Raw genomic sequence first — 24909 nt, 5'->3', positions numbered from 1 at the left:
CCTCATCCTACATAGGGACTTTGACCAAAGAGACACCCTTCTGGCAGGGGAATTATGACAATGTTGATACTTTGGATGACAGCAATAAGACAGCCTTCTATTATTCTTTTCTTTCTCCTTCTCTTCCTCTCCTCCTGCTTTAAAAAAAATTTTTTTTCAGAGTAATTTTACCCACATTATAAACCAGGTAATTTTTACAATAATCATGTGAGGCAGGCAGTACAGGTATTAACTGTCCATATTTTTCAGCTGAGAAAACTAAAGCAGGCAAAGAGAGAGTGTACAAGGAACTGGCCTATAACACAGTTTCTTTGGCTGCAAGCACAAAATTTTCTCCAATTGAGAAGGAAAACTGGGCATACATGTAGACAGGAAAACCAGAGATCCTCAGACAGCCTCAGGAGCCACGCTGGAGATTCACTAGGCAAAGTGCCACTATGAGCAGGAGGGAATATTTAGAGATGAAGTCATCTAGTCCATCACAGCTGTTTTACTAAAGAGGAAACTTGCTTGCCCTCAGCAGCTAGAAAGTGTGAAAAAGAGTCTAGGATCTACAGGCAGGAGACCTGTGTTGTGGCCTCATTGTACCACTAACCTTAGCACCAACCTACCAAGCCATCAACCTGCAGACATTTGACTTGGATGTCCTACAAGAATTTCAAAACATGTCCAAAATATTTCTCTCTGTGTGTCCTCTCCCGTCAACCCCAACTCCTGTGGTGATCATCTCAATAAATGGTCCAGGACAGGATCTTAGCAATCATCCCTCTCCTTCTCTCCTTCATCTCCCATGTCCTCTCAGTTACCAAATTCTACTACAAATCTTTCAGATCCATCTCTTCTTCCCCATTTCTTCTGCCACTGTCTCGGTTCAGGCCCTTACTATCCCTGGCCTGGGTTAGGTTACCACAGCTGTCTAACAGGTTTCCCGGCTCCCACTCTTGCCCTGTTTCAATCCAACTGCCACCCCGCCTGCCACCACAGAGAGCTTTCTAAACCAAAAAATTGTCACTGCTCTAATTATTATTAATCTGTTTTCCACCAACAATTGGATGAAGCCTAAAGTCCCAAGTAGGATGTCCTAATCTGTTTGTGATTTGGCCTCTGTCCTCTTCTCTCACTTCATCTTTCCCCACTCATAACTTCAGCCAAGCCCAAGTTTACAGTTCCTCCAAGGTCACCTTTGGCTTTGACACTAATGGTTCACTCTTCCTGGAAGCCTCCCCCTTCCACTGCCCATTGCCTGGCTAAAATTAACTCACCCTTCTAGACTCAGCTTAGGTTGGCATTTCTCCTGGCCACCCCTTTTATATGTTCCTTTGGTACTCCCGTGGCATCTTGTGCAAACGAAAGAGTCATTATTCATCCTGAACTATGTTTGCTCACACATGTGTCCCTTGCTAATAAACTCAGCTGTGGGATGGCAGGGAGAGCATCCTATTCAGTGTTTAGAATTAAATATTCATCCAACAAATATTTGAGGACCTACTTTATGCCAGATATTGTAGATATGAGGGATATGGCAGTGAACAAAGCAAAGACACTCCTTGCTATTAAGTGGGAGGCGACATCGCAGATAAATGAACACATAAATAAGCAAGAGAATAGGAGAGTGAAAAGTGCTTTACAGAGAATTAAAATAAGCCACGTGGTAATGAAAGCGACTGGATGGTTCCTTTCGATGGGTATGTCAGGGAATGCCAATGAACCGGTATTGAGAAAAACATTCCAGGAGGGAGGACTATCAGTACAAAAGAACCAAAGGTGGCCATGTGGATGTAAAGCGTGGGAAAGTTGTGAAGATGGGGTCAGAGCAGACAGGGACCATACTATATGAACTTTGTAGGCCAGAGTAGAGTTTTGATTTTGTGCTAAGTGCGATGGGGAGTGACATGATCTGATTTATATCAGGGCTGGTATGTGGATAATGGGCCTCCCGGAGTCTTAAACAGATGTTTGGAGGAGAGAAACATCTGGATACAGAGGTCGCAGCAGTTTGGGACCCAGTGGACGTATTTGGGATATACGTGTGAGTGACCGGAACCTGCCGGTGGGCAGATGAATTAAGGCTCAGCGCACGCAGAGTTTGGGCCCGGACGCCCGGGTCGGTACTGGAGTACAGAACAGGCGCACGGTGACTCCTAGGAGGAAGAGGGTATGGAAAAAGTTGCTTTGGGCGTCCCTCCCCGCCTCCCCGGACTCTGGGGAGAGTTCGGGTCAGGCAGCTGGAAAGAGAAAGAGACACGCCCAGACCCACATTCCTCCGCCTGCCAACGCCGGGACCGGAGAGCACCGAGAAACAGCCCGACTCGCGGCGCGCGCGGACCCAGACTCCACGTGCCCCGCGCGGGGGTTTCCGCGTCCTCTGGGCGGAGCCGGAAGAGGAAGTCGGCGCTGCAGTGGCGGCCCCAACAGTAGCGGCCGCCCGTGCCTACCTCTGCCGTCCGCGCCCGTCCGGCCCGGCCACGGAGGCAGCGCCGCGGCGGGACCCGGAGCCTGTGCCCGCCGAAAAGCGCCGCGCCGCCGGGCGCCCAGCAGTTCGATGGGGCCGCAGCGGCCGTTTCGTACGGCCGCGACCGCCCTGCTCTGGGGCTTCCTGCTCCCGCTGGTAAGGGGGACGGCCGGGAGCTCGGGCCTCCCCGGGGCGGGGCCGGGGCTCCCAGCCCCTTCTCCTCCCCACCCCCGGGCGACTCCTTTGCCAGCGCCTTGGCGGCCTGCCTCTTCCCATTTCTCCATTTCTTTCCAGCCTCCCCTTCTTCGCCCCCTTTCCTCCTGTCTTCCCACCCCACCCCCATTCCCGTCCTTTGAAGTCCTCGAAATACCCACCCCCGAGCAAGCTCTTATGCGGAGCCCCTCTTGCTACTTTGACCTTGAGGATTCTCTATAGTTTTTCACGGTTCCGGGCATTTTAAATTGACCTTAGTTTTATCGTCTACCCTTTCTTACAGCATTTTGATCTCTTTCACTCTCCAGAAGAAGAAAAAAATTACACGTGTCCCCGGGATGTTTAGCGGTTCAAAGATTGCACTTTATTGCTCGAATACAGATTTTTTTTTTTTTTTTTTGGCTTCCTCCTCTAGTTCCTGCTTCCCCGTAGGGCGCATTCGATTCTTTGTGTGTGTGTGGGGAGGGAGGGTGTGGGTAATAGTAATAACATGATAATTTTTTAAAAGACACATCAAAGTGTATTATCTTTGTGGTTTTCAGTTCTCCGTCTAGTTTAATGGGGAGGGGAGTCGGTTAAGTAACAGTAACAATGGGTTCACAGATGTGTTTTCATAATTAGGAAAAATAATAATATTTTAAAATTCAACATCAATGGGGCACCTGGGTGGCTCAGTCGGTTGAGCGTCTGTCTTCAGCTCAGGTCTTGATCTCAGGATGGGCTCCCTGCTGAGCGGGGAGTCTGCTTTCTCCCTCAGCCTCTTCCCCGGCTTGTGCTCCCTCTCGCTCTTTCTCTTGCTCACTCTCAAGTAAATAAATAAAATCTTTTTAAAAAATTCAACATCAAGCAAACGGAGCTTCAGCGAATGGTTAGGACCCCCGTGTTCGGTGTTTGAGTTTTTATTTCTCGGAAATTTGACTTAGGGAGTTTGAGGTCAGAAACTTGTGAGCTCTGTCTCCGGGGAATTGATATGGTGTATGTATGCCTCTCTGGTTCTTTCCATTAGATATGTAACTTCTCTGAAAGTATATTTTGCATTCTCTGCTATTTAAAGGTTTACTGTTATTGAGTATATTTAATATGAGTGTCTTTAACATTTATTAAGAAGCCAAAATCAAAATCTAAAATGGATAAGTGCCTTTGGTGTGCTCCTAACTTTGTTAGGCAGCATTAGGAACATGAATGAGATAGTGCATCTAAAAATTGCTTTTGTGGGGTGGCGGGGAAGTACAATATAAAGAGAACAACAAAGGCACAGTGTTAGCCTTAATCTTTGAACTGTAGTTTACCACTACAGTATGTCTAAAGGATAACAGTTGAGGTGGTATGTAAATACACATGAAACTATAACCTAGAAAGATAGATAGATATATGAATATATCCTATATATCACATTCCCACTAATTTTTTGCCAGCACAGTAATTAATTTAATATATCAACTGCTGATAACTCACATTGAAATTATAATCAAAAGCTCTGAACCGCCTTGCTAAAAAATGTGAGCAGAGTGGGATTTCAGGGGCTTCACAAATCTAAAGGTCGTCCCTGTTCTAAATTGTAGCTAGCCCATATCTCCCACAGTGTAGATTTTATTCTTTTTATATTGCATGTTTATATTTTGTTGTATCTCACTGTACTGATTTTTGGGAGGATCTTCTCAGGGCTGTTGTGGGACTCTAACATTTTTTTCCTCTGCAGATACTTAGTGTGCATCTATTATATGCTAGGCACTGTGCCAATGAGCATGAATAGAGTGACAAGATCTTTTTGAGTTGTAAAGATCATTTTCAGTGCCAACCACTCTTACTGATTTCCTGTTGTTGATTTCTCAGGGGTTTGTTTTCTTCTTGACCCATCCTGAAATGATCTCTTTCCTTTTCTGAGGACCTCAAAGCTGGTGCACCTTTCCTCAGCAGGAGCACTCTCTCTCCTTTCTGCTTACTTACTGGATACCTACTTCCTTTCCTCCAGCACTATCTGAAGTCTTTTGGATTTTTTTTTTTCTTGTCTTTTTACCATTTTTCTCCCTGAAGCCCTTGCTTATTCTTCTTCCTTAATCTTACAGCTCTAGGTGGCCTGTGTTCATTTGAATGAATGATGGCAGTTTAATCATTTCTTTCTCCTTTCTGGGCTCTTGAAGCTGGCGCTGCTACCAGCTTTCCCTTTAGTTATGTAAGGACAAGGCCAGTATCCTCATCTAGAAGCAGCAAATAGTCTCCAGAAACCACTGCCACATCTTTGTAGAACAGGAAGAGGATTGAGTATTGGAAAGGCCCTTCAGCATCACGTAGCCTACCCTCTTCATCTTGTCCCCCTCACGTCAGCGTGACCTATTAAACTCAAGCTACAGTACATCTGGCTGTCTTGATTTCTAAGCCCATTTAACATTTAAGTCTAGAAATAAGAGTGTGTGCCAGGTGGTTAGTTCTCTCTTGGCCCTGCCATGATTCCATCTCACAGTCCTTCCCCAGTCCAGCCCCCATCCCTCGCCACAACCGCTAGGCCTTTATTTCATAGTAGTGTTTGGACCCAGTCAAAAAATTATGTTTCAAAGAAAATGAGTAAAGTTTAGCCTGGATCGGTTTTCTAAAATTGCTTCAAAGTTCTCTGGAGAATCCTGAATCTTTCCCATAATGTTTTTACCAAAGTTCTGTTCATGTTTTCTTTACTTCAAAGAATTTGACGTGTTACGTAGCCACATCTTGAACTTATTACAGTGAAGTGATAATCAGGATCCCCAGCAGAGAAATCTCTTGCTGAAATCTGCATTCCTTTGGTATACTACACCAACTCAAAGAATCTTCTTTAATTCCTTCTCTTTTGCGCTCCTCTCTCATCCCTTTGGGGAAAGAAGGTATGTTCTGCTACCCAAGCTATCAGGGCCATGCTGAGCTACTGTGTTGTAGACTGAATTGTGTCTCCCCAAAATCATATGTTGAAGCCCTGACCCCCAGTGTTAGTGTTTGGAAAGAGGGCCTCTAGGAGATAAGTAGGTTTAGAGAGGTCAGAGGAAAGATCCCTTGTGATGGATTGGTGCCTTATAAGAAAAGACACCAAAGAGCTTGTTTTCTCTCCCCTAATACCTGCGCCCCCTCCCCCCCACCATGTGATGACACAGTGAGAAAGTGTCTATCTACAAGCCAAAAAGAAAACTCTTACCAGAAACCAACCATGCTGGTACCTTTATCTTGGACTTCTAGTTTCTAGAACGGTGAGAAAATAAATTTCTGTTTTAAGCTAACCACTGTTTGGTATTTTGTTGTGGCAGCCCAAGCTGACTAAGGCAGATTTGGGTACCAGGAGTGCAGTGCTGCAATAGCTAATACCTAAACATGTGGTAGCAGCTTTGTAACTGGGTAGAGGCCAGAAGCAGCTTGAGGTGCATGCCAGAAATATGGACATTACGGACAATTCTGGTGAAGTCTCAGAAATGAGGAACATATTATTAGAAACTGAAGGAAGGGCAATCCTTATTATAAAATGGCAAAAAACTTGGCTGAACTGTGATGTAGTGTTTTGTAGAAGGAAGAATTGTGAGCAATGCAATTAGATACTTAGCTGAGGCGATTTCTAAGCAAAGTGGTGATGGAGCAGTGTGAATCCTCCTGACTGCTTAAAGTGTAAATGGAGAGAGAAGAATTAAAGATAGAATTGTTAAGGAAAAAAGAACTAGAATTTGAAGATTTGGAAAATTCTTAGCCTCTCCATATTGCAAAAACTGAGGAAGCTTGTTCTGAAAAGAACATTAAGTGTGTGGCTGGAAAACCATCTGATAAATAGTTTACAGGATTTTCTAGCAGAAATACTGCCAGTTTGAACTGTAGGGGACAGAGATGTGGCAAAATGAAAAAAGGCTGTTGGACTTCTTGGATTTGACAGGTGGGATAATGGAGCTGTGTGGCTGTGAACATGGATTATTCATCAAGAAGGAGGAGAAATGACCCCAAAGGCAAATCAGAGATGATCAGGCCACTGCCTCAGTTTCAGCAGGCCTTATGCATCTGCTAGGAGCCTTGGGGGACTCAGTGGGCTTGACTTCCAGTGGGCCTAGAAGATGGGACATTGAACCAAAAAGGATTATTCTTGATCCTTAAGACCTAATGGAATTTGTTTTGCTAGGTTTTAGACTTGCTTGGGTCCTGTCACCACTTAACTTCCTTCTGATTCCACCCCCCCTTTTTTTTTTAAGGTGGGGGGGCGAAGGACAGAAGAGGGGAAGAGAGAGAGAGAATCTTAAGCAGGCTCCATGCCTAGCACAGAGCCCAACTCTTTTTTTTTTTTTTTTTTTAAGATTTTATTTATTTGACAGAGAGAGACACAGTGAAAGAGGGAACACAAGCAGGGGGAGTGGGAGAGAGAGAAGCAGGCCTCCTGCAGAGCAGGGAGTCCGATGCAGGGCTCGATCCAAGGACCTTGGGATCATGACCTGAGCCGAAGGCAGACGCTTAATGGCTGAACCACCCAGGCGCCCCAGAGCCCAACTCTTTGATCTTCAGTCTCAGGACCCTGAGATCGTGACCTGAGTGGAAATCAAGAGTCGGATGCTTAACCAACTGAGCCACGCAGGCGCCCCTCTCTTTTGGAATGCAAATGTCTACCCTGTGCCTGTCCTGCCATTGTATTTTGGAAGCATATAACTTAATCTGGTTCCTCAGGTTCATAGCTGGAGAGGAATTTTGCCTCAGAATGAACTGTAACTTGAGTTTCACCCATATTTGACTTAGATGATACTGGATGAAACTTTGGACTTTAGAATTGATGCTGGGGGCGCCTGGGTGGCTCAGTCATTAAGTGTCTGCCTTTGGCTCAGGTCATGGTCCCAGGGTCTTGGGATCGGGCCCCACATTGGGCTCCCTGCTCGGCGGGAAGCCTGCTTCTCCCTCTCCCACTCCCCCTGCTTGTGTGCCCCCTCTCACTGTCTCTCTTTGTCAAATAAATAAAATATTAAAAAAAAAAAAGAATTGATGCTGGAATAACTTCATAAGCTTTTGGGGGCTGTTGGGATGAAATGAGTGTATTTTGTGTGTGAGAAGGAAATGAATTTGGGGGCCCAGGGGCAAAATGCTGTGGACTGAATTGTGTGCCCTCAAATTCTTAGGTTGAAGCCCTAACCCCCAGTGTGACGGTATTTGGAGATTGGCCTTTGGGAGATAATTAGGTTTAGATGAGGTCACCAGCATGGGGCCCTTATGATGGGATTGTTGCCTTGTTCTCTTTCCCAGCCCTGTGAAGACACAGTGAGAAAGCAGCCATCTACAAGCTAGGAAAAATCCCTTACCAGAAATCAGTAAGGACAAGTGTGCTGGCACCTTGATCTTGAACTTCTGTGTTCCAGACTATTGAGAAAAAAATTTCCTGTTGTTTAAGCTACCCAGTCTGTGGTATATTGTTACAACAGCCCAATATTAGACATGCTGGTTTTGTCACATTCCTTCCTTAACTTTTAGATTCTTCGGGGTTTTTTTTTTTTTTTAACCTTCTCTAGCCTACCTCTGAGGATTCTGCATCCCATAGTCTGCTTTATCAGTCACTGATGGCTGTGCTATATCTCCTTCCCAAAATGTAACCTATATCTCCTCTCAAAATAATCCTGAGAAGGTTCAAGAAGATTATGACTTGTCCTAGATCATACAGAAAGGCATGAAAAAGAGGACTAGAACCCAGGGTTTCTAGACATTCCTTGCTATTTTTCCACTAAGTTGTACAATAATGTTTTCTTGTGAATCGAGAATACGTCAGAAGACAAATTGGATAAATTTGTGAATTTATTTATTCATAAGAGAAGGGTTTAAAGATAGAAGTCATGTATGTTATATATTTGATAACTTTTTGGTTAAAAATCACCTGAAATTGGGTCTATTAACAAAACTCTAGGCCATAAAGTCTCCAGGTATAGATCCTTACTCCAAGATGCTAAAATTTTGTTAAAAATTTCATTGTTTCTAGGTCAGAATTTGCCAAACATCACTATGCATTGTGATCTTATATCAACTTTTTATGCATTTATATTGCCTGGCCTTGTAGTCATTTGAATTTGTGAATTCTAGTATAAATCATAAATTCTGTAACAGTTGAGAGATTACTTAGGGAAAACCAAGAAGAAGGGTAGATCTAGGTAACTAGTATAATAGGAGCCCCATGAAGGGGAAACTCTACCAGACTCATTCTCTGCTGTCTCCCCTAGGGTCTCATAGACTGCAGAATACTGAATAAATGAATGTCTCCTCCCCACACCCTAATACCTCTTCGCTTGTATGATACATATCCCCAGATTCTCTAAGCGCAAGGATAATGCTGGCTCGACTTTTCCCATGGCCCACAGACTCCTCTGATTCCCTGTAAATACCTGTTTGATGCCTTAGCACCCGCTGAGCCACTAATTAAGTAGTTAAGATTACACTTAATCTTTATGGGTCTGGGTCTAGTCACTTTCAGTGCATCATTTCTATAAACCTTGAATCCTGGAGATAGGAGTAGAAACAATGCAGGTTGTTGATTATATAACTTATTAGGGAGGAAACAGGCATAGAAAATATATAATAGTGAATGATCAGAAAGTTAACTTACGCCTAACTTTGGAATGTCATTCACAACACACAACCCCAGCTCTGTCTTTGCTGTAGAGGCCCCTTTCTACTCTTACTGTATTGCTATTAACTGTGTAGCTGTGTAAAGAGAAAGATGTTTATAAAGACAGGGATACCTTCTACATTGCTATGATGTAAGGGTGCTGGGGAAGGTGACTATTGCTGCTGTTGTACTTACCATTCAGTGATTACATTGCAACTTTATATCTTCCGGTTTAGGAATATAGTGTCTTTTTAATTGCTAGTTTTCATTATGGATAAATTCTGTTTATTAACAAAATTTACCCATAAGCCCCAGCTCTTGTATTTGGTGTCTAAAAACACAAATAATTTAACCTGTAGATTTTATGAAGAAAGATTGCCAGGGGGTTAATTGGAGAGAGAATCACAGTCAAATTCGTATATTGCCCCTTGAAACTGAAGGATGTTGTATATCTAATGGATAACAATACAAATAACATGAACCTGGTTTAATTGACAGACTGTGGAGGGGGTGGGGGAAGCGGGGACCCAGGGATGCATATACTGAAGAGTTTTGAAGGAACTCCTGGGTGAATGGAGCTACTGGCCAAAAATATGAATATTGGCTATACCAGCAGACTGCAGGTACAGTGTGACTCACCTCTTGAGAAAATTCCTAGGAGGACCCCGGTAATGTCTAGAAGACTTTTGAGTTTCACCACTATTCATGATGAAGTCTATAACCATGTACTCTGTGGACCAGTATCAGAGCATTACCTGGAAGCCTGTTCCAAATGCATGATCATAAGCTCCACCTAAGAGCTGCTGGATCAGAATCTGCATTTTAACAAGAACGTTAAAGTTCAAGAAGCACTGATCTATAATAATGGGTAAGAAATTGCTGTACAGAGTATTGAGCATAATCTCCAGGAAAAAAGAAGAACCATGCTTGACGAATCTGTTGAGGCTGTTGAAGGGAATTAAATACACACATGGGAAAAGGTTAACATTGCGTTGTTCAGAGTTCTACTTGATCAGGTGAAAATGGGCCAAGATACAGAGTTCTGACAGACACAAAGGGTGGCATGGATACAGGGTAGGGGATAGTATGGTAGATACATTTTTAGCTAGAGAATTGTTGTTTTCAAAAGGAATATGTGAAGACTCAGATTTGGAAAAGAAATCTGCTAGAAGATACCATCTGAAGAAGAAAGAAGGGTAGACAAACCAAACCTGTGAACCAGGGTGAAAGAGGAATCCTTGAACTGTGCTATTAGGTTGGACAGAAGTAGAGCAGGCCTGTTGTCACTAGGTTAACATTGGGCTTGGTGAGTCAGCATCAGGAGGCTGTTGGAACAGAAGCCTGGAATTCAAATGTCCAGGAAGATGAGTGTGTCCAGCATGGATGGACTCCCAAGAGACAGGGACATGAAGGTCAGTGCAAGGCTGACTCCCTGTAAGTATACTGACAAAGTAAAGCTCCTGTACATGTCCCTTTGTTTATGGTCTGGCTGGTCTGAGAAAATGGGGAGATAGTACATGTGCAGGTATGGGAGTATAATATACATCGTTGCAGTTGTTCCTTTTTTAGACGTTTGGTATTCATTTGACACCTGTCATACCAAAAGCTGTTTAGGAGAAAAGTGAGCAAAGGAATAGGTAACTGTAACATTAAGATAGACTTACACACCAATATTTTGGGTTTGAAAAGAAGATGATAGGGAATATGATTGAAGTCAAGTGATCTAGATAAAGTAAATTGGGAACTGTGTGTGAGCAACAGACATCCCATGAAGTTTTATGGAGGTAAATTGGAGGCACAAAAGGAAGTACTACTTCATACCATGGACTAGTCAACTTGTTTATCTTGTGTGTGAGGATCAAGGATCAAGTAAGATGTGAATATGAAGGCACTGGTATAAAACTGCTGATTTGATGGTCCTGGAGAAAGCTTGATACCACAGTCCATACTTGTAGGACCTGGCGTGAAGAGGGAAGAGGTGGGGCGAGCAGTAAGGAGACATCCTTGGAAAAGAAATTCCATGAAGCTCTAGAGACCTAGAATTGGGGGTATTTAGAAGAGTATAGGGAAATGATGTGGGAGGAACTAAGTGGGTATTAGAGGAATATGAGTGGTGGTAGGAGACCCATACCAGTATCGCAGAAGAGGGAGTGAACAGCTAATGCGGAGATGCATGCAACCAGTATAAAACTGGAGGGTGCTGGTTGGGCACTAAGAGTTGCTTGGGGATGAAACTGCAGGAAGGAATTTGAAATGATAGAATTGAAAGACGGCTGGTCTAGGTTTTGGAGAGCTCAGTTTTAATCTTGGCCCCTGAGACCACTTCATTTTGATCATTTTGGACCTGTTAGAGGTATGAAATGAAGGGCCTAGAGTATTATCCCTAAATCCCTTTAAGCCCTTGATACTAAGCTTTTTACTAAGAGAATATTTTCATTACTGACTGAAAATGCAAACATAATTTTTAAAGGTTGACTAAAGTCATGGAAGACCAGACCACAGTTAACCAACTGTGAATTCAGTTGTTTTGCGTATCTCTAACTTCGAAGATGTGAAGGAAGATATCCTGCCCTTCCATCAAATGATCTTTGTCAAATGATCTAAGGCTGGCATGTGGGCAGACCATAAGCCTCACCTAATTTGATGTTTGTAATGCTTGAAGGGACACTGAGTTTCAAGCCTTTTTCTTTATGCTTCCCTACTAATTGACCCACAGAAATGCGGTTTCCACTACTCTGTTCTCTTAGAGCCTTTTTACTCAAGGTGTGGTCCATATACCAGCAGCATCAGCATCACCTGGGAGCTAGTTAAAAATGCAGAATCTCACACTCCACCCAGACCTATTGAGTCAAAATCTGCATTTTAATATGATTGCTACGTGATTTGTATGCACGATAAATCTTGAGAAGCTCTGTTCCTGTCGCTGTGGTTCTCAAATTCTAACAAGTAACACAATCTCCAGAAGGGCTTGTAAAAATAAACTGCCTGGGGGTTTCTGATTCAGTAGATCTGGAATAGGGCCCAAGAATTTGCATTTCTAACACCGTAAGAACTACCAAAGTTTTTATTAGAGACTCTGACTTTAATCACATTCCGTTTCTGATTATTTCAGGTTTGTTTTTAATCTTCCTAGTAAGACTGTAATTTCTTGTGTAGTGTTTCTTTGGGGGAAGGCAGGTTTATTGAGATATAATTTGCATAGTATGCAGTTTACCTATTTGAAGTGTACAATGCAGTGGCTTTTAGTGTATTCACAGATCTGTGCAACCATTAACACGTCCATTTTAAAACACTTATATCACCTCAGAAAGAAGCAAATAGGTGGAACACAGGATATTTACAGCAGTGAAACTATTCCTTATTCCACAGGCTGCTGTGATGGTGGATACATGTCAGAATGTATAGAATGTATAACACCAAGAGTGAATCCTAAATATAAACTATGGGCTGAGGGTAGTAATGATCAGTGTATGTTCACTTATTGTAACAGGTGTACCCTTCTGGGGCAGATGTTGATAATGGGGGAGGCTGTACATGCGTGTGGCAGGGGGTACATGGGTAAAGAAAGAAACCCACATCCTTTAACTATCACCTCATATCCCCATATCCCACCAAACCCTAAGCAACCAATTATCATCTCATTTCTTGTGCATGACACAAGTACTTGGCAGGTTGCTAGATGTCTTATTAATAATTAATGATAATGGCTACCATTTACTAAGAGCTTAATACATACAGATAATTGCATTACCTAACTTAATCTTCATGACAACTCTGTCAAAGCTGAGGATGTTGAAGCTTAAAACAGGTTAAATGACTTGGAACATGGGCAGTATATGGTGAAACCGCCATTCTGTCCCAGGTCTCTAACTGCAAAGCTCATGATATCTATTGTTAATAAACTAAATTTTTGAAGCTATACAATCTCCATAAGAAATTTACTAAGATATTTTAAAATGTAGTGGAAATGCTGAAATTGTTTAGGTATGGTAGTTTGCTCATGAAATTTGTGGCATGTTTCACATTGAATACTAACTATTCTACAGTTGTGTATGGTTTCTACTTTTTTATACTAATCTTCCATTAAAATTTATGTTTTGCCTTCGTAATTCCAGTATCAATGAGTTTTGCTTTTATCAGTGCTGAATTTTCTTCCATTGTAGGGAAGATTATAATCCCTTTATAGCAATAAATCTTCCCTTTTTGAGTATCTTTGTACTTCCTTGAACATTTAAGCTTTTTAAAAATCTCTTAGTTTTTGTAATTTTAAAAGTAACACTGAATATTATATATTGTGTAAAAGAAAGTAGTGTATATGTGTCAGTATGGAAAATCTAATATGTAAATTTAGAAATGTATAGAAAAGCTACAGAGCAGTATAGTTTGACCTCATGTGTAAAACTATACATATTTGAGATACGTATCCCTGTATTCATGTATATGTATATATATTCATATATATTAAATATATGTGGATAGTGTCTGGAAAGATATGACAGAAACTCCTAAGTAAGAGTGTGACTGAGAACCAGGATAAGAGGAGAGGGACTTTACAGCTTTCTGTTTTCTTTGAATGTTTTTCCTTTTTAGTTTCTCCAGTCTTTTCACACTATCCACCTTTGCCTTTGTTTCTCTTTCTCTCTCTTTTTTTTTAAAGATTTTATTTATTTATTTGACAGAGAGAGACACAGCGAGAGAGGGAACACAAGCAGGGGGAGTGGGAGAGGGAGAAGCAGGCTTCCGGCCGAGCAGGGAGCCCGATGCGGGGCTCGATCCCAGGACCCTGGGACCATGACCTGAGCCGAAGGCAGATGCTTAATGACTGAGCCACTCAGGCACCCCATCTTTCTCTCTTTTTTTTAAATAGCTGGTGTGTCTCTCTCCACATCTTCAAGCTCACATAAATGTACAGATACACATAGGGAACTTGGGGGGGGGGTCACTTTTTTTTTTTTTTAATAAAAATCGGGTTACATTGGGTTGCCTAAGTCAGTGGAGCATGTGACTGTTGGTCTCTGGGTGGTGAGTTCAGGCCCCACATTGGCATGGAGCTTACCTAAAACAAAAAATAGGGCTACACTATAAATACCTCTCTGGAACTTGCTTTTCTCACTGTGGACATCTGTTCCTACAGATGGATCTAGTTCTTTTTAATAGCTGTGTACTATGCATATCATAATGTAATGGGCTCCTTATTAGTGAAAGTTGTTGACTTTATTTTTTCTGTAACATGATATTGTGACTATCCTTATACATTTTTCTTCGTGCATTTCTTTTTTTTAATTGTGTCATTAACAATGTTATATTAGTTTCAAGTATATAATTATTCAACATTTCTCTACACTGCTCAGTGCTCATCAAAATAAGTATACTCTTACTCCCCTTTATTTCACCCATCCCCCTACCCTTGACAACCACCAGTTCTCTGTATTTAGTCTTTTTGCGGGGGGGGGGGGGCGCCTGGGTGGCTCAGTCGTTAAGCGTCTGCCTTCGGCTCAGGTCATGATCCCAGGGTCCTGGGATCGAGCCCTGCGTCAGGCTCCCTGCTCGGTGGGAAGCCTGCTTCTCCCACTACCTGCCACTCCCCCTGCTTGTGTTCCCTCTCTCTCTGTGTCTCTGTCAAATAAATAAATAAAATCTTTAAAAAAATGTTTATTTTGTTTCTTAAATTTTTACATGTGAGCGCAATCTTATGGTATTTGTCTTTTTCTGACTGACTGATTTTGCTTAGCATAATACAGTATAGCTCCATCCACATCATTGAAATGGCAAGATTTCATTATTTTTGATGGCTGAGTAATATTCCATTGTATATAGTCCACATCATCTTTATCCATTCAGCAGTCGATGGACATTAGGGCTCTTTCTATAATTTGGCTATTGTTGATAATGCTGCTATAGACATCAGGGTGCATGTGTCCCTTTGAATCAGTATTTTTATGTCCTTTGGGTAAATACTTAGTAGTGCAATTGCTGGGTCATAGGGTAGCTCTATTTTTAACTTTTTGGGGAACCTCCATACTGTTTTTCAGAGTGGCTGAATGAGTTTGCATTCCCAACCAACAGTGTAAGAGGGTTCCCCTTTCTCCACATTCTCGCCAACATCTTTTGTTTCCTGTGTTTTTGATTTTAGCCATTCTGACTGGTATGAGATGGTATTTCATTGTAGTTTTGATTTGTATTTCCCTGATGATGAGAGGTGTTGAGCATCTTTTCATGTGTCTGTTAGCCATCTGGATGTCTTCTTCCCATTTCCTAATTGGATTATTTGTTTTTTGGGTGTTGAGTTTTAATTAAGTTCTTTATAGGTTTTAGGTACTGACCCTTTATCAGATATGTCATTTGCAAATATCTTCTCCCATTCAGTAGGGTGCCTTTTCATTTTGTTTTTCCTTCGCTGTACCGAAACTTTTTATCTTGATGAAGTCCTTTTTTTTTTTTTAAGATTTTATTTTTAACTAATCTCTACACCCATAGTGGGGCTCCAACTCAACCGAGAGATCAAAAGTTGCATGCTCTACCGACTGACGAGCCAGGCACCCCCTGGTGAGGTCCTAATAGTTCCTTTTTGCTTTTGTTTCCCTTGCCTCCGGAAATGTATCTAGTAAGAAGTTGCTATGGCTAATGTCAAAGAGGCTGCTGTTTGTGTTCTCCTCTAGAATTTTGATGGGTTTCTTGTCTCACATTTAGATCTTTTATCCATTTTTAATTTATTTTTGTGTATGGTGTAAGAAAGTGGTCCAGTTTCATTCTGCATGTTGCTGTCCAGTTTTCCCAACATCATTTGTTGAAGAGACTGTCTTTTTTCCATTGGCTATTCTTTCCTGCCTTTTTTTTAAAGATTTTACTTATATATTAGAGAGCGAGCACAAGTAGGGGGAGGGGCAGAGGGAGAACCAGACTCCCTGCTGAGCAGGGAGCCCTATGCCACGTGGGGCTCAATTCCAAGACCCTGAGATCATGACCCAAGCTGAAGGCAGATGCTTAACCCACTGAGCCACCCAGGTGCCCCTCTTTCGTGCTTTGTTGAAGATCAGTTGACCGTATAGTTGTGGGTCCATTTCTGGGTTTTCTGTTTTGTTCCATTATCTGTGTGTCTGTTTTTGTGGCCGTACCATTACTGTATTTTTGACTGTGGCTTTGTAATAGAGCTTGAAGTCCAGAATTGTGATGCATTCAGCTTTGCTTTTCTTTTTCAAGATTGCTTTGGCTATTCAGGATCTTTTGTGGTTCCATACAAATTTTAGGATTGTTTGTTCTAGCTCTGTGAAAAACGCTGGTGGTATTTTGGTAGGGATTATACTGATTCTGTAGATTGCTTTAGATAGTATAGACATTTTTTTTTAATTTTTTTATTGTTATGTTAATCACCATATATTACATCATTAGTTTTTGGTGCAGTGTTCCATGATTCATTGTTTGTTCATAACACCCAGTGCTCCATGCAGAACGTGCCCTCCTCAATACCCATCACCAGGCTAACCCATCCCCCTACCCCCCTCCCCTCTAGAACCCTCAGTTTGTTTTTCAGAGTCCATCATCTCTCATGGTTCGTCTCCCCCTCTGACATACTCCCCTTTTCTTCCTCTCCTGTTATCTTCTTCTTTTTCTTTTTTCTTAAAATATGTTGCGTTATTTGTTTCAGAAGTACAGAACTGTGATTCAACAGTCTTGCACAATTCACAGTGCTCACCGTAGCACATACCCTCCCCAATGTCTATCACCCAGCCACCCCATCCCTCCCACCCCCAACCACTCCAGTAACACTCAGTTTCTTTCCTGAGATTAAGAATTCCTCATTAGATAGTATAGACATTTTAACAGTATTTGTTCTTCCAACCCATGAGCATGGAATGTTTTTCCATATCTTTGTGTCCCCTTCAATTTATTTCATATAGTTTGCAGCATACAGATCTTTTACCTCTTTGGTTAGGTTTATTCCTAGGTATCTTATGGTTTTTGGTGTAACTGTAAATGAGATCGATTCCTTGATTTCTCTTTCTGCTGCTTCATTATTGGTGTATAGAAAGACAACAGATGGGGCACCTGAGTGGCTCAGTTGGTTAGGTGTCTGCCTTCGGCTCAGGTCATGATCCCAGGGTCCTGGGATTGAGTCCTGCATCGGATTCCTTGCTCAGCGGGGAGCCCCCTTCTCCCTCTCCTTCTCCCTCTGCCTGCCACTCCCCCTGCTTGTGTTCTCTCTAAGTAAATAAAATCTTAAAAAAAAAAAAGCAACAGATATCTGTGCATTAATTTTGTATCTTGTGACTTTACTGAATTCGTGTATCAGTTCTAGCAATTTTTTGGTGGAGTCTTTTAGGTTTTCTACATAGAGTATCGTGTCATCTGCGAATAGTGAAAGTTTTGACTTCTTTGCCAATTTGGATGCTTTTTATTTCTTTTTTGTTGTCTGATTGCTGAGACTAGGACTTATGGTACAATTTTAAATAACAATGTGTTATTGTTAAATAACAATGTGAGAGTGGACGAGATGAGGGATTTCAAGTGCATTTTCTTTTATGCTACATAAACAATGAAGTAATAACTCATAAGAGATTGGGAAGGAAAGTTTCAGGGTGTGAAGGAAGTATTAAAGTTAGCGCATAGCAACAGTCTTCTGTGGGATATGGCCCTAAGGGCCATAATTGTGTCCCCGTAAGAAAGTAACTTATTTTCCTTAAAAGAATGTGTTCTGGGTGAATGTGTATGATTTTAATATTTCCTCAAACAAGAAGAAATAAATTCATTGGAAGACCTTCCCTCTTAAGGAAGTGTGGCCAAACCTATTTATAAATAGCATTATTAAAATCCTTAGTTATTGGCAAACCAAATCATTACCAGTGTGAAAATTATTATTCGTGTCCTAGACAGCTGCTCAGGAAGCAATCCTGCACGCGTCTGGAAATGGCAAACCTTTACCATCTAAGGACTACTGCATGCTATATAACCCTCATTGGACAGCTCTTCCAAATACCCTAGAAAATGCAGTAAGTAAATCACAGTTACCATTTATTTATAAACATAAAATTATTGAAAGGTGAGAATGAGTGATTATTATGTTTTAGTGTGTGAACTAGTTGTAATATATAATGATCAATAAACAATAACTATTTTATTGTTTTGACTTAAGTATTTTTCTCTTGTGGGAAAAACAAGTTAGGGAATTTTAAAATACTTACCTGAAAGCCTGGTTGTCATAAACCATTTCTAATTTAAAAGAACCTGGTATTAAACCAATATTGATACTTTGTCACGGAGTGCATTTTTGTGAATTACGATGTTTATTATGTTAAAGACATTTCTTCTTTCCAGACTTCCATCAGTTTGATGAATCTGACTACCACACCACTATGCAACCTTTCTGATATTCCACCTGATGGAATAAAGAACAAAGCAGTTGTAGTACAGTGGGGGACCTGCCATATTCTTGAAAAAGCCAGAATTGCACAAAAAGGAGGTGCTGAAGCATTGTTGGTTGCCAATAACAGTGTCCTAGTAAGTTTTAAAACTTAGTACTAACTTTTGAGCTCATGATATATATCATGTTTCACAAGTATTGAACTACCTTTTTGGTGTGTAGTTTAGGGGCTAAGCTTCGAATAATCTGATAGTAGGGTTCTTTTAAAATAAACATTCTGGGGGTGCCTGGGTGGCTCAGTCAGTTAAGCATCTGACTCTTGATCTCAGCTCAGGTCTTGATGTCAGCGTTGTGAATTCAAGCCGCATGTTGGGCTCCATGCTGGGCGTGGAGCCTACTTAAAAAAAATAATAGTAATAAAAACTTAAAAATAAATAAACATTCTCGCTGTGATAAGCATTTAATTGGAAACTTTGTAATTTCTTTTCTGTTTCTAAAGTGAATAAGAGTTTGTTAGGAAAGTGTGTGAGTGTTTAAGTTTAATTAAACTTCAGTGTAATACACATGCACACACACATGTATACCTGTATGTAAGTCAGTTTAAGTTTATGCTAAAAGATTCCAGTTTGAGAACTCTTACTATAATATCAAGAAAGAACATAGGAAACTTGGTTTTATAATTTTAAAAAAGATATAATACTTACATTTAAAGGAATAATTTGTGTTTTATTCTGTAAATATATTAGTAGCTCATAAGTTGCCATTATATGTTTTTTTTTTCTTTTAGTTTCCTCCCTCAGGGAACAAATCTGAATTTTATGATGTGAAAATACTGATTGCATTTATAAGCCGCAAAGACTTTATAGATATGAAGCAGGTAAAATAGTAATTACATACTATACAAAGTTTATACGTAATACAATTCTTTAGTTTTAACCACTGATATTTAATTTAAATTATTTATGCTCCATTTGCTAACGAGAAGCTATAAAGTCCTATCATGTCTTTGAGAAGAGTTCCCCTCTCAGTGAGCACAAGGTGTTTCCAAGCCCTGAGTTTAGAAAGGATATTTATTTGTTTTGACTTCTTTAACAGTCTCTGTGTTATATCATTTATCTTACCCTTAAATCCCTGAACAGTGTGTGACTATGTGAAACACCGAACTTTCAAGATTTAATAAACCAAAGCATAGCCTCATAATTCTGACAAGAGAATATATCATGTTGCCAACAATGATTCTGGTGTTCTTGACTCTATAGTATCAGTTTCAGAGTGAAATTGGAATATTGCTACCATCCACTAGAAGAGAAAGAAAACTAATTCTGGTTTTTTGTTATTTTATCTTTCAGACTCTTGGAGATAACATTACTGTGAAAATGTATTCTCCATCGTGGCCTAACTTTGACTATACTATGGTGGTTATTTTTGTAATTGCTGTGTTCACTGTGGCATTAGGAGGATACTGGAGTGGACTAATTGAATTGTAAGTTTAATTAAACTTTAGTGTTTTTGTGATAAATGGCTAAAAATTATTGTTTGATACTCAGTTTAATCATGTAACAACATTTAAAATTTACCTGACCTCAGAATACAATGCTATTAAGGTCAGATTGCAGGTTTGTCCTCCTGTAGGTCATTTAACTTTTCACTGAAAAGGAAGTTAGAGCTTCCTCTAACTCTCCTGCTGGTAGGCGAACATTGAAATTACATCAGAGACTTTTTAAAATTGTTTAATTGTCTCTCCCAGAAAAGATGAAGATACTTGGTATCCTTGTGGGCCTGTTTATTTGGATTGGAAGAAAATAAGCAAGAGAAGGTGGGGCAGGGGATTTCAGCTCCTCCTGAGAGCAGTCATTACAATGTGACCTCATCATTCTGTTTAATGCTTTAGGAATTCTGAGGCTATGAAGCATGTTCATATTTTAATTTAAATATAGGAATTCCAAATTATGTAAAATTTAGATTTCCTGTTTAGTAACAACCTAAAGCGGGTCTTCTTACAGTTATGTACCTTTGGCTCTGGGTGAAAGCAGGCAACATTGTTTGAAAAGATCAGTTGGTATTTATAACTCTGAATTTAAAAATGAGCACAGAGCATATTTGATGCATAAAGGACAATATGTTCATTTTATGAATCGATCTGTAGGTTTCATTAAAAAGGGCTTATTTACAACTAAATGAAGTTAAGCTAAATTGTAGTTTCTCAAAATAAAATTTGATTGACTCATGTCAGGAGAAAAATCTTAGGGTTTAACAAGTGTAGATTTCTAGAGTATTGAGCTTTAAATATTTTCCATAATTGGAAAACATGTATCAACATATATATCCGTCACATATTTTCATGTGAGTAAGCATTGTTTTCATTATTAATCTCTATAAAGTATAGCATGTAAGATCTCCAAGGTCATTTTCTAATTATTTGGTGAAACTTTATATTCCCCAGAGCTACTGATTCATTGAAAACGTTTTGCCATTTAATATATATTCTCACTGTACTTCTGTATATATTATAAATTATTTATGTAAATTGTTTCTTCTCTAGAGTAGTGCTTTTCAAACTGTAATGTGCATACAAAGTGTCTTGAGATCTCATTAAAATGAAAATTTAGGTTTAGGAGGCTTGGGATGGGGCCAAGATTCCACGTTTTAAAGAAGCTCCCAAGTGATTTTGCTGGCCCACAGACCACACTTTGAGTTAGCAAGGCAAGCTTTGTATACATGTCAGGGCAAGCTCCTCCTCAAGAAAATTGGAGATGGGAGAGGAGTATGTATAAGCTTTTTTATTCATAAAACATGATGATGGACAAAAACAGAGATTTGTTACCTTCATAGCCAGGTTGGGAGAGAGGGAATTCTTTACCTGCAGGATTATGAAATTTTTAAAATTTTTATTTTAGGGGCGCCTGGGTGGCTCAGTTGGTTAAGCGGCTGCCTTCAGCTCAGGTCATGATCCTGGGGTCCTGGGATCGAGCCCCACTTCGGGCTCCTTCCTTTGCGGGAAGCCTGCTTCTCCCTCTCCCACTCCCCCTGCTTGTGTTCCCTCTCTCACTATGTCTCTGTCTGTCAAATAAATAAATAAAATCTTAAAAAAAAAAAAAGAGTACATTTATCTTGATGAGCACTAAGTAATGCATTGAATTGTATTGTATAATCTAATAGACACTTTTTTTTAAGATTTTATTTATTTATTTGACAGAGACACATTGAGAGAGGGAACACAAGCAGGGGGAGTGGGTGAGGGAGAAGCAGGCTTCCCGCTGAGCAGGCAGCCCGGTGCGGGGCTCGATCCCAGGACCCTGAGATCACAACCTGAGCCAAAGGCAGACGCTTAACGACTGAGCCACCCAGGCGCCCCTGTAATAGACACTTTTAAAATAAGTGTTTTCATTTTCTTGGGTAAATACCCAGTGGTGGAATTTCTAGATCATATGGTAATTCTATTTTTAATTTTCTTTAAAGATTTTATTTATTTATTTGAGAGCAAGCACGAGAGAGAGGGAGAGAGCGAGCATGAGCATTTGTTGAGGAGACTTTTTCTCATTGCATATTCTTGCCTCCTTTGTCAAAGATTAACTGACCATATAATTGTGGGTTTATTTCTGGGCTCTCTGTATGTCCTCTTTTGTGCCAGTACCATACTGTTTTGATTACTACAGTTTTATAGTATATCTTCAAATCTAGGATTATGATATCTTCGGTTTTGTTATTCTTTTTCAAGATTGCTTTGTCTATTCAGGGTCTTTTGTAATTCCATACAAATTTTAGGGTTGTTTATTCTAGTTCTGTGAAAAATGTTGGTGCTATTTTGATAGGAATTGCACTAAATCTGTAAATTGCTTTGGGTGGTATGGACATTTTAACAATATTGGTTCTTCCAATCCATGAGCACGAATATCTTTCCATTTGTTTGTGTTGTCCTCAATTTCTTTTATCGACGTTTTATAGTTTTCAGAGTACAGGTCTTTGGCCTTTTTGGTTAAGTGCATTCCCAGGTATTTTACTATTTTTGGTATAATTGTAAGTAGAATTGTTTTCTTAATTTCTCTTTTTGCTACGTCATTTTTTTTGAAGATTTAATTTATTGATTTGAGAGACAGAAGATTGCATGGGGAGAAGCAGAGAGGGAGAGAGAGGGACAAGCAGACTCCATGCTGACATAAAGCCTGACGGGAGGCCCAATCTCAGGACCCTGAGATCCTGCCTGAGCCAAAACCAAGTGTTGGTTGCCTTACTGACTGAGCCATCAGGCACCCATCTGCTACTTCATTATTAGTGTATAAAAATGCAACAGATTTCTGTAAATCGATTTTGTATCCTGTGACCTTACTGAATTCATTTATCAGTTCTAGTAGTTTTTTGGTCTTTAGGGTTTTTTATATATAGTATCATGTCATCTGCAAGTAGTGAAAGTTTTACTTCTTCCTTATCAATTTGGATACCTTTTACTACTTTTTCTTGTCTGATTGCTGTGGCTAGCACTTCCAGTACTATGTTGAATAAAAATAGTGAGAGTGGACATCCTTGTCTTGTTCCTGACCTTAGGGGAAAAGCTCTCAGTTTTTCACCATCAAGTATGATTATGGCCTTTATTATATTGAGGTATGTTCCCTCTAAACTTACCTTGCTGAGAGTTTTTATCACAAATCAATGTTGTACTTTGTCAAATGCTTTTTCTGTGTCTATTGAAATGATCATATGGTTCTTATCCTTTTTCTTATTAATGTGATGTATCATGTTGATTGACTTGCAAATATTAAACCTGGAATAAATCCCACTTGATTGTGGTGAATGATTTTTAAAAATTTATTGTTGGATCTGGTTTGCTAGTATTTTGTTGAGGATTTATGCATTTATGTTCATCAGAGTTACTGGTCTATAGTTCTCTTTTTATAGTGTCTTTATCTGGTTTTGGTATCAGGGTTATGTTGGCCTCATAGGATGAATTTGGAAGCTTTCCTTCCTCTTCTGTTTTTTGGAATAGTTTGAGAATAGGTATTAACTCCTCTTTAAGTGTTTGGTAGAATTTGGGGCACCTGGGTAGCTCAGTCATTGGGTGTCTGCCTTCAGCTCAGGTTGTGATCCCAGGGTCCTGGGATCGAGCCCTGTGTCAGGCTCCCTGCTCAGCAGGAAGCCTGCTTCTCCCTCTTCCACTCCCCCTGCTTGTGTTCCCTCTCTCGCTGTCTCTCTCTCTCTCTGTCAAATAAATAAATAAAATCTTAAAAAAAAATGTTTGGTAGAATTCACCTGTGAAGCCTTCTGGTCCTGGACTTTTGTTTGTTGAGAGTTTTTTGATTACTGATTCAATTTCATTGCTCGTAATCAGTCTGTTCAAATTTTCTATTCCTGATTCAGTTTTGGGAGGTTATATGTTTCTAGGAATTTATCCATTTCTTCTCGGTTGTCCAATTTGTTGCCATATAATTTTTTATAATATTCTCTTACAATCCTTTGTATTTCTGTGGTGTTGGTTGTTATTTCTACTCTTTCATTTGTGATTTTGTTTGAGTTCTCTCTCTTTTTTTTTTTTTATGAGTCTGACTGAAGGTTTACCAATTTTGTTGGTCTTTCCAAAGAACCAGCCCCTGGTTTCTTTGAACTATTCTGTTGGGTTTTTTTTGTGTTTTTTTTTTTTGGTTTCTATTTCCTTTCTTTCTGTTCTCATCTTTATTATTTCCTTCTTTCTGCTGGTTTTTGGTTTGTTTCTTCTTTTCCTAGCTTTTTTAGGTGTAAGATTATTTATTTGAGATCTTTCCTGCTTCTTGAGGTAGGCCTGTATTGCTATAAACTGCCCTCATCGAACAACTTTTGATGCATCCCAAAGATTTTGGACCATTTTATTTTCATTTTCATTTGTTTCCATGTAATTTTTGATTTCTTTTTTGATTTCTTAAATGACCCACTCATTGTTTAGTAGCATGTTCTTTAATCTCTATGTTATTTGTGGTCTTTCCAGATTTTTTCTTGTGGTTGATTTCCAGTTTCATAGCATTGTGGTCAGAAAAGATACATGGTATGACTTCGATCTTTTTTAATTTATTGGGACTTGTGGCCTAATATGTGGTCTGTTCTGGAGAATGTTCCATGTCCACTTGAAAAGAATGTGTATTCTGCTGTTTTAGGATGGAATGTTCTCAATATATCTGTTAAATCCATCTGGTTCAGTGCATCATTCAAAGCCACCATTTCCTTGTTGATTTCGTTTGGATTATCTGTCCTATGATGTAAGTGGGGTGTTAAAGTCCCCTGCTCTTATTGTATTACTATCACTTATTTATGTTTATTAACTATTTTATGTATTTGGGTGCTTCTATGTTG

At 40.0% G+C, this 24909-nt stretch overlaps 1 protein-coding gene across 3 annotated transcripts in view; it reads left to right on the top strand.

The window, feature by feature from the left end:
• Positions 1-2384: 2384 nt before the first annotated feature.
• The window catches only part of SPPL2A (signal peptide peptidase like 2A), a 50728-nt gene continuing 28203 nt past the window's right edge, over positions 2385-24909 (top strand). For 2 of the 3 annotated variants that reach the window (XM_028100056.2, XM_088024789.1), the window contains exons 1-5: positions 2385-2608; positions 18104-18223; positions 18549-18731; positions 19382-19471; positions 19944-20077. In XM_028100056.2, coding sequence (XP_027955857.1) covers positions 2543-2608; positions 18104-18223; positions 18549-18731; positions 19382-19471; positions 19944-20077 — 593 coding nt within the window. In that variant the 5' untranslated portion in view covers positions 2385-2542. The remainder of the gene's footprint in view (positions 2609-18103; positions 18224-18548; positions 18732-19381; positions 19472-19943; positions 20078-24909) is intronic. The other variant, XM_088024790.1, reaches the window with a different exon arrangement.

Source organism: Eumetopias jubatus, unplaced genomic scaffold (genome assembly GCF_037043125.1).
Source record: "Eumetopias jubatus isolate StellerSeaLion01/CBP00866 unplaced genomic scaffold, mEumJub1_p1.0 scaffold_7, whole genome shotgun sequence".
Taxonomy (NCBI): Eukaryota; Metazoa; Chordata; class Mammalia; order Carnivora; family Otariidae; genus Eumetopias; species Eumetopias jubatus.
The sequence above is the reverse complement of the archived record's forward strand: the minus strand, read 5'-3'. Positions and strand labels throughout refer to the sequence as shown.